This window comes from Tachysurus fulvidraco, chromosome 20, assembly GCF_022655615.1.
Source record: "Tachysurus fulvidraco isolate hzauxx_2018 chromosome 20, HZAU_PFXX_2.0, whole genome shotgun sequence".
Classification (NCBI taxonomy): Eukaryota; Metazoa; Chordata; class Actinopteri; order Siluriformes; family Bagridae; genus Tachysurus; species Tachysurus fulvidraco.
Genome location: NC_062537.1, coordinates 1 through 9,520, shown reverse-complemented (window position 1 = coordinate 9,520; position 9,520 = coordinate 1). Strand labels below are relative to the sequence as shown.

At 37.6% G+C, this 9,520-nt stretch overlaps 1 protein-coding gene, 1 long non-coding RNA gene and 1 pseudogene across 2 annotated transcripts; 1 reads left to right on the top strand and 2 right to left on the bottom strand.

The window, feature by feature from the left end:
- The first annotated feature begins 514 nt into the window (after window positions 1–514).
- Window positions 515–1,657, top strand: LOC113636874. The gene is made up of 3 exons (XR_003439203.2): window positions 515–647; window positions 731–923; window positions 996–1,657. It is a non-coding gene; the product is annotated as an uncharacterized LOC113636874 (long non-coding RNA).
- A 2,475-nt stretch (window positions 1,658–4,132) lies between these two features.
- On the bottom strand, window positions 4,133–4,585 carry LOC113636856 (histone H2B). The gene has a single exon (XM_027137217.2). It carries the CDS (start codon window positions 4,547–4,549, stop codon window positions 4,175–4,177), a length of 375 nt encoding a protein of 124 aa, XP_026993018.1. The 5' UTR covers window positions 4,550–4,585; the 3' UTR covers window positions 4,133–4,174.
- Window positions 4,586–5,008: 423 nt separating this feature from the next.
- LOC125139751 lies at window positions 5,009–5,386 on the bottom strand (annotated as a pseudogene).
- Between the last annotated feature and the right edge of the window lie 4,134 nt (window positions 5,387–9,520).

The following is a 9,520-nucleotide window of genomic DNA, read 5'->3' as shown; positions in this document are numbered from 1 at the left end:
ACACAAATGTCCAAGGTTTGAGATCATTTCAAATCATAAAGTAAAGAAAACGCAGTGGCGTGTGTCCATTGCAAGATCGAGCTGGTATACCAAAACAGCACATTGTCCATGCTTATATATGCTTAAAGCACTCGGTGTGAAACCATGCATGGCCTCTAGGTTTAAGTTCCTGTCCATGATTTTGCCTCTTAAATACCACAAAGCATTCCAAGAAGACAGTAAAGGATTATGTTATGGCTGAGCTGTAGATTTAGAATCTTTTAGTTCTGAAGTAAAGTTGCATTACTTTTACAGTATTATTATTATTATTATTATTATTATCATTATTATTATTATTTTATTTTAATGTGTGCCTTTGTTTTGATACTTAAACAGTCATTTCAAAGTTATTATTATTATTATTATTATTATTATTATTATTATTATTATTATTATTATTATTATTATTATTATTATTAATGGTGCTTGTGTGGCAGGGGGAGTGACTTTGATTATGTCACGGTGCAGGTGCAGCATTAGCTGATTGGCAGCTCTGAGTTATAAAAACAGGAGCATGCACGGTTACCTGGGATGCGTCACTTGGTTATTTGCTGCGTCGCTAACGCGCTTCTGTCACTTCCCGGAACTAGATGCGAGTGCTTGAGGCGGTAAGGAGAACGCGCTGTTGCTTGTTTTCTTGGCTATTGCATGTGCTTGATTATGAGAGGTGCACTGTTTTAATGTGTTTTAGAGACTGCGATTTGTTTGGAGAGCATTTCTGCCTTGACCATACGAGTCGCGCTGCAATGTCTGCTTAGTATTGTCACATAAATTGGGCATAGATATTGGAGAAGCTGTGAGAACCTGACACTGCTGGATCACTGTTTTGTATCGGCGTTGAAAGATTCCATTGGCTTTCTATAAAAGATTGACATCTGCGATTGGTAGGTATTTAGTCATATATGCATTAGAATGGGAGAACATGTCTAACAGTAACAGTCTCACTTTGTTTATAGGTGTCGTGACGGCCTGTAATTATTCCAATTGGCGTGTTCCGCGTTTGTATGGCTGCAGTGCTGTCCTGTTTCCAGCGGGTTTTTTAATCAAGTTTCCAAACGGGGTTTCAATCCGGTTGCCAGATTTGTTTTCAAACGTGTTTCTAAACGTGTTTTCAGATCTGTTTCCAACGGGTTTCTAAGTTATCTTTTGGTTATTTTCCTTTTGTGGTTGTTCCATATTGTTTTGTCTGTTTTTTTTAGTTTTACAATATTATTTTTGAAGTATATTTAAGATTTTGATTTATTGGAATTATCAGTTGTGAAACTTTAATTATTTACTTTTGTTTTTTTGTTTTAGGTTTTTAATGTGACTGTGGTTGATACCATATCTATCTTGGCAGGGCTTGAGCACTAGGGGCGAAGGACTGGTTTTGGTGGTGGTATTTCCTCACAAGTGTGCAGTGGCTATCTCACTGTGTGTGGGTGCGCGCGTGTGTGTACACAGTGAAGTACAGTGATTTACTTAGGAGTATGGTCTGATTTTCTGCTTTTCTATGCTGGTAAGCTCTAATCCCTGTCTCTCAACCTGTTCAAGGACGAGAATTGTAGCTTGTTTGGCTAAATGTTTGTTTTAGTTATTCTAATGTTTTTGTGTCAATAAAGAGAACTTTGTATCGTCACCTATGTCTCTGACTCTAATTGGTGATACGAACTTGTGAATGCCAGTTGTAGGTGTCTCTTTTTAAATTCTTTGGGTGAAATTCCCAAGGTGGCGTAGTCGAAACGGATATCTTTATTTGTATTTTAGTAATGTTCTAGCACCTTCATATCCCCCCCCTCGTACCACCACACTTGCAAAGCATCATTATTGTTATTCTGCATACTTATTATAATATTCCGGACTCTTCTTAGTAGTCACTTTTGTCCAAAAGTATTGGCACCCCACCGGGTCTTCACATGACGTCACGCGTAGCCCTGCCCCCAAAATAAGCGTAATCAAAAAGTTAGCACAACATAGACATTTCATATGTCAAAAGACTCCGCCCAATGAGGGGAACTGCCTCACGTATGTTTTGCCCACGTCACGTGTAGCCCCGGCCCCAAAGTAAGCAAAATAAAAAAAATTGGCACAATATGGACATTCTCATATATCAAAACGCTCAGCACGATGAGGGGAACTTGGCACGTGCAAGCACCATTCACATATTTTCTTCAGGAAATGTACCGTTCTAGTTTTGTTCTCAGAAAAGGGTTCATTTAAAACCCAGAATGTTTGGCACTTAAATGTACTTAATTCTTCTCAGTCAACTTCGTCATTCTTCACAGTACAAGGACAGACAGAGAAACAATGGGTAATATTTAAATGTTTATTTTGATAGAAAATATTGTTGTAAGCATTGCATACCGTCGCTGTCGGGCAGAATCCTCGTATCTCCAAAACCATATTTTTTTCAGGAAAGTAAAAAAATGCCGTATTTTTTTGAGTTATTAAACATTGTATCGTTAAAGTTATTATACCTTATATTGCTCTCATATACTGTTGTGTACCAACATTAGCACAACATTTTCCCAAAGTCACGTTTTATCGGAGATACAAGCTGCTGTGAAGCTCTCCCACGGACTGAAGAAGAGGTGGAGTTACGAGATTTCACATACAGTTGAAGTGTCCAATGGAGTTAGGAGATTTGCGCTCAAACTATTTTCATGACTTTAGATTGGTTAATAACTTTGTAAAAATAACAAACCCATGTGGGGACTGACCAATAGCATTGATGTGTGGAAAAAATAGGAAATTGACAAAATTTGGACATAGGAGGTTTCCACCCAACAGCGGCGATATGAAATGCATTTAAAAAATAAGTTATTTTTTCTAAAAAAAAAAGGAAACCAATTAGTTAATTTTAAAAGACCCATCTTATTTTCTCTTGTATATTTAATATTGCTTTTAATTAAGCAAAAATACATTTTATCTGATTACTCGATTAATCTATGAAATTTAATCTATGAAAAAAATACAAAGTGTTTATATTTAACACTTTGTTATACACTCACTGTATAAATTTAACAGTTTTTTAAACGTATACAGTGAGTGTATATCAAAGTGTTAAACACTTTGTATTTTTTTCCACTTTATTAAGCATTTCTTATATTTGCTTTCATTTTGCACCTTAAATGTTGAGATTGTTATTGTTAAGTGTTCATTGTGACTTTAGACTTATGTTTACATTTTAATTATTTGAGTCTTCCTGGTTGTTGACATTTCTGTCTTAATTACTGAGGGGATTGTGATCAGAGGAAGTTTAAAATAAAAATGATTAAATGTAATATTTTTCTCCTGGTCCTTATTTTAAAAGGATCATAAATATCAATATCGACTGATATCGTGATACAGTTTTCAGCCATATCGCCCATGCCTATGTGTGATGTGGAGTTAAATAAATACGTTTATATAGCTCAATTACAAAAGAATGCCCTGTAAATTAACAGGGAACTTCAAAACATTGTTCAATGTTACAATGAAAAAGTTTTAAACTCATGGTATCTTAAGTATGTAACCTAGTGAACCAGCATTAACGCACGTCGCTCTGGATAAGAGAGTCTGACAAATGCTGTAATGTAAATGATTTTAAAGAGAAAGAAAAATAACTTTATAAATTGTACACAATCAGCAGAAATAGGGCATAAAATGAAAAACTTAGATTTTAATATAAATGTGAATGAAAAAAAAAAAACTATTTTAATAATATACAGTAAGCTAGCAAATATGTGATGGAACTTCACTGGCTAATTGTTTGTATTGTCAATACAAACCAGTGTCATATTCCTGCTGAGGTAGTGTACAAACAATTTGTGAGCTAAAAACACAAAAGAACATGAACCGACAAAAACAATTTACCTTGGAAAATGTTTTGCTGATGGATGCTTGTAAATGTGTCTACAACTTGAAAAGCAGATATGATCAAAATTATTTTTTTATTACTTAAACATATGATTGTAAAACACATGATACTTGAAAGAATAAAAATAAAAAAACAGCAAAACCAATTGAAATTACAAATTAAAATACAGAAGCACTGATGAAATACATACGTGGAAAAAAGTGATGTGTGTGTGTCACAAGCAGAAAGAAGATTTGCACGTTGTATGAAAAAGTGGGTGGCTCTTAAAAGAGCCTTTGTGTTGATAAAGATGGCGTTTTACTTGGAGCTGGTGTACTTGGTGACGGCCTTCGTGCCCTCAGACACGGCGTGCTTGGCCAACTCTCCGGGAAGCAACAGACGCACGGCAGTCTGGATCTCCCTAGAGGTGATGGTGGAGCGCTTGTTGTAGTGAGCCAGACGAGAAGACTCACCGGCGATGCGCTCAAAAATGTCGTTGACGAACGAGTTCATGATGCCCATGGCCTTAGAGGAGATCCCGGTATCGGGGTGCACCTGCTTCAGGACTTTGTACACGTAGATAGCATAACTCTCCTTCCTGGTCTTTCTGCGCTTCTTGCCGCCTTTCCCTGCCGTCTTGGTCACGGCTTTCTTGGATCCCTTCTTGGGCGCAGTCTTAGCTGGTTCAGGCATGGTGTTGCTGTTCGCGCGAACTGCGAGAGAATGAGAAACACCCACCTAGCGGCTGCTGTATATACAGTCTGACATTGTAATTAGGCACAAGAGAACAAACGTGTGTTATTGGTCATAATCCCAAAGTTCCTGATGCGGAGCGCCTCCTCCCGCTCCTCCTACACACTTACTCCTCCCCCACTGTCCCCTCTGTGCTTTGTTCCCCTTCTGCCGTTTTACACTCAACTTTGTGCTTTATGACAAAAGAAAAGGGGGGAAAAAACAAACTTTACACGCATTTCTCACACACACAATATATGACATAAAAATATAGAGCTGTATATAAATCAATCAAGATTATATTGTACTAATGACCATCTATTATATAAATATATATTGGATATTACTTTATACAGCTTTTGACGTCATTTGCGTCCACACACACACAGTAAATAAGGAACGTCTCTTTGTGGATATTTGGGTGGCTCTTAAAAGAGCCGTTGTGTTGACGTGGTTCGGTGTTGAACGTTTATCCGCCGAAGCCGTACAGAGTGCGTCCCTGGCGTTTCAGGGCGTACACCACATCCATGGCGGTGACGGTCTTTCTTTTAGCGTGCTCGGTGTAGGTGACGGTGTCACGGATGACGTTCTCCAAGAAGACTTTCAGCACACCGCGAGTCTCTTCGTAAATCAGCCGGAAATACGCTTAACACCGCCACGGCGAGCCAGACGGCGAATAGCCGGCTTGGTGATTCCCTGGATGTTATCGCGAAGGACCTTACGATGACGCTTTGCGCCCCCTTTGCCGAGTCCCTTACCGCCTTTACCCCTACCAGACATGATGCTGCTCTCTTGAAGTGAAACCGCTCAATAAAATGCACCACACAGAGACCGAATATTTATCCATCTCCTGGACCTAGTTGAGAACAGGCAAGGAGGCGGGTCTAAGACCAGCGCTCACACAATAGGAGCCGTTCATAAACAAAGAGAAAGCCACAGCCTTTAACTTACTAGTGTATTTTTCTGCTGCAACCTCTCTGTACACACAAGGATTATTATTATTATTATTATTATTATTATTATTATTATTATTATTAGAGTTGTTATAAGTCTTAGTAGTATTTAACCCAAGGTATACAAAGTGAGTATTTGAATAAAAATATACAGACCAACACCCAGCAATGTATGGAGGTTAGTAACAGAACTCTGTGGTTGTACAACATTAACCTACACTGTTTAGATGTAAAACATCCATTTGAGCACATCTGTGGCTCGAGAACTGTATTCTATACTCCTAGGTCCACTACTAGGAGGCCCGGTGTTCCCCGATCGTCTGGGTACATTATAAACCGAGCCCATGTTTAACCCTGATAGTAGATTACAAGCAACACAGAAAGGAATGTAAAGACAACATTCAGGAGTCATACAACCTGGTGCAAACTGTGCAGGACAAGACAAACAAGACAGTGCAGGACAAAAGACAGTGCAGGACAAAAAACAGTGCAGGTACAAAGTTACAAGACAATACAAAAACTACAAAAAAAATGCAATATAGAAAAGAAAATATACAGTAACAGAAACAGTGCCAACAGACCAGTGTGTATATACTGTGTGTGAATACTGAATGTTCAAACAATATTTCGTGCAGTAACATTAGAATGAACACAGTTTCTTAGCAGCAGGTCCTTAGGATAATACAGTATATAGAATTGTGCAAAAAAACAGCAAATGACTGAAATGTTGTATAGTATGTGCAAAATGGCTGAGATATTGTAAAATATGTGCCAAAACGGATGAAATGTTGGACAGTTTGTGCAAAAACAGCAGAAAAGTGTGCAAAACAGCATGTAAACAGTTTGATGGATTGTAAGCAGCATGTAAACAGTATGATGTGTCAGTGTGTGTGTTTTCTGTGGGTCTGTGCAATCCATACAGATGATGTGTGTGTGTGTATGTTGTGCTCAGTACAGTTCAGTTCAGTTATTGAGAAGTCTGATGGCTTGTGGGAAGAAACTATTACACAGTCTGGTCGTGAGGGCCCGAATGCTTCGGTACCTTTTTCCAGACGGCAGGAGGGTGAAGAGTGTGTGTGAGTGGCGTGTGGGGTCTATAAGTAGATTCTGTTATAGATAAACAAGACAACAGCTGAACAACAGAGTCTGATACACTGTACACTCTGTTGTACTCAAAGCAGAGCAATGCAGTGTGATTGTGATAGTTGTGTGTGACTGCCAGAATCTGGAAATCAACATATAAACTGGTTATTAATCACTGTCTCACACACACACAGACACACACACACACCAAGTCCATATATATTTGGACACATGCACACAGTTAAGTCCATATATATTTGGACACATGCACAATTTTCATATGTATTCCACAGAATAAATTGATAAATAAAAAGATGCATTTGAAGAGCAGATGTTCAGCTTTAATGCAAGGGATTGGATAAAATTAAAAAGTAATAGGTTCAGGAGCTGCAACCATTTTTATGCACAGTCTCCACATTTTCAGGGGATCAAATGTAATTGGACAAATGAATATAATCATAAATAAAATGTTGATTTTTAATATTTTGTTTAAAATCCTTTGCAGGCAATGACTGCCTGAAGTCTGGAGCCCATGGACATCACCAGAGACTGGGTTTCCTCCTTTCTGATGCTTTGCCAGGCTTTAACTTCAGCTGTCTTCAGCTGATGTTTGTTCGTGAGTCTTTCTGCCTTTAGTCATCTACTACTGTTGTCTTCCGTGGACGGTGTTGTGAGCCAGCGGCATGCAAGAGATGTTATCAGACACCGGGTTAGGGTAAAAGTAAAGCCTTCTGTGTATTCGCGGGGAGTAACCTGCATGCGCAGTGTTTTATAGCTTGCTGTCAAATTCCATGGCGAAAGAAAGCTTCAGTTCCATATAATAACAGCCTGAGAAGTTGCAGGAAGTATGACCATATATAGAAGTGTTAACCGTGAGGTTAGAAAAGAAAAGAAATAAGCAGCGCACACAGAGTTGGCTGGTGAGATATGTTTGAGAAACCGAGAAGTATTTATGAAATAAGATGGTAGCCATCTAGAAGGCACAAAGCCAACCAAACCTGACAGCCAAATCTGGCCACAGTAAAAAAGTGTAAAAGCCTGCCTTGAATCACATTGAGTGTGCATTCTATTGTAATCAGCCTTAGTGCATGTTATGCTTTAGGTGCATCATAGAACAAATGCAAGTTTACACTTGGAGAGTGTTTCTTGGTTTGTTATAATCTTTGCATCTTAATACCTTTTACTTATTCTAGTACTGTTTGATTATTTGAAGGAAGTTTTTATTTGTAATCTTTTTCTTTTTATTTTACATATATTACCCACACCTATTTGTATTACACTACTTTTAATAAAAACAAGGCCTCCCATTGTGAGGATCCTGAAAAGACAAAAAGGTATAAGTCTGCCTCCTTCATTTAAAGATTCAAACAATAGTTTAAGTAGAAGACCTAGGAGAGGATCCTTTGTTAGAAGACAGAGGGGACTTCGAAGGACACCTGCGTTCAAGGTAAGACCAACTTTTAATAGTTGATCTTGTTTTTCCAACACGACCTCGTGCAAATTAAGATACACTCCTTAGTGGGGGTGCGTAAGGTTTCCTACGCAATCCGAAAACATATGTCGCTAAGGGGCAAGTATATCAGTATAATTACTTCAACGGCCAGGCCTTTTTATGTTGCTGAGCTCACCATTGCATTCTATTTTTTCTCAGAATCTACCAAACTGTCGATCTGGCCACTCCTAATGTTCCTGCTATCTCTCTGATGGATTTGTTTTGTTTATGAAGCCTAATGATGGCCTGTTTGACTTGCATGGAGAGCTCCTTTGAAGGCATGATGTAGGTTCACAGCAACAGATTCCAAGTGAAAATACCACACTTAGAATCAACTCCAGACCTGTTACCTGCTTAATTGATGAAGAAATAATGAAGGAATAGCCTACGCCTGTCCATGAAACAGCTTTTGATTCAACTGTCCAATTACTTTTGGTCACTTGAAAAAAAAGGTGTGGCTACTCTCAAGAGCTGTAATTCCTAAACCCTTCCTCCATTTTGGATTTAAATACTGTTAAATAATGTTTTGGTAAATACCTAAAAAAATCTAAAATTGTGCCTGTGTCCAAATATATATGGACCTAACTGTATATGAAAATTGTACTCTACTTCTAAAGATTATCAGTCAAGAACTAAATGTATTGTTGCAATTTTGAAATTTAGCTAACAACTTATAAGATCAAATCGTGTTCATAACAGTGAAGGTTTAATTATGCAATTTATTGCTTTTATATTAGTTTTCTTCTTGTTGTTTTTCTTACAAGTAGCAGTAGAAGCAATATTCTAAAATGTACAAATGTAACACTGGGTTAAAAACCAAACAAACTACTATTAATAATAGTAACCTGAATCTATTTGTGAGTTTTTTTTTTAAATAAAATTTACTACCAATGCCACCACCACCACTACTACTACTACTACCAGCAGCAACATTACTACTACTTAAAGGAGCAAATTGTAGGAGCATCGTAATTCTACAGCTCTGTACCTGAGGTAATAATTAGCTTATAATAAACACTGTTGAATTTTGCTCTCTTTCTGTTTAAACACAAAACAAAGAAAAAACACATTTTTTGTCCATTCTACTATATTTCAATATGTAAATACAAATTAGATAATAATAATAATAATAATAATAATAATAATAATAATAATAATAATAATTCAGCCTTCTGTTTACTCAGTAAGGCAATAATCTTATTTTCCCAGCTCCAGTTGGACTCTGCTTCATTAAATATTCAGATATACTAAGAGGAGATGACGACTACATGTGGTCTTTGAGGACAACATCCTCATCATCAATACAACATTGTCAGACTGTATATTTCTAATCACACCTTCCAGTGTCACCCACATGAGGATGAGGTTCCCCTTAAGTCCGGTTCCTCTCAAGGTTTCTCCATT

What these genes read in the sequence shown, in the direction of transcription:
- LOC113636856 (XM_027137217.2), bottom strand. Translation starts at nt 4,549, where the DNA reads ATGCCTGAACCAGCTAAGACTGCGCCCAAGAAGGGATCCAAGAAAGCC.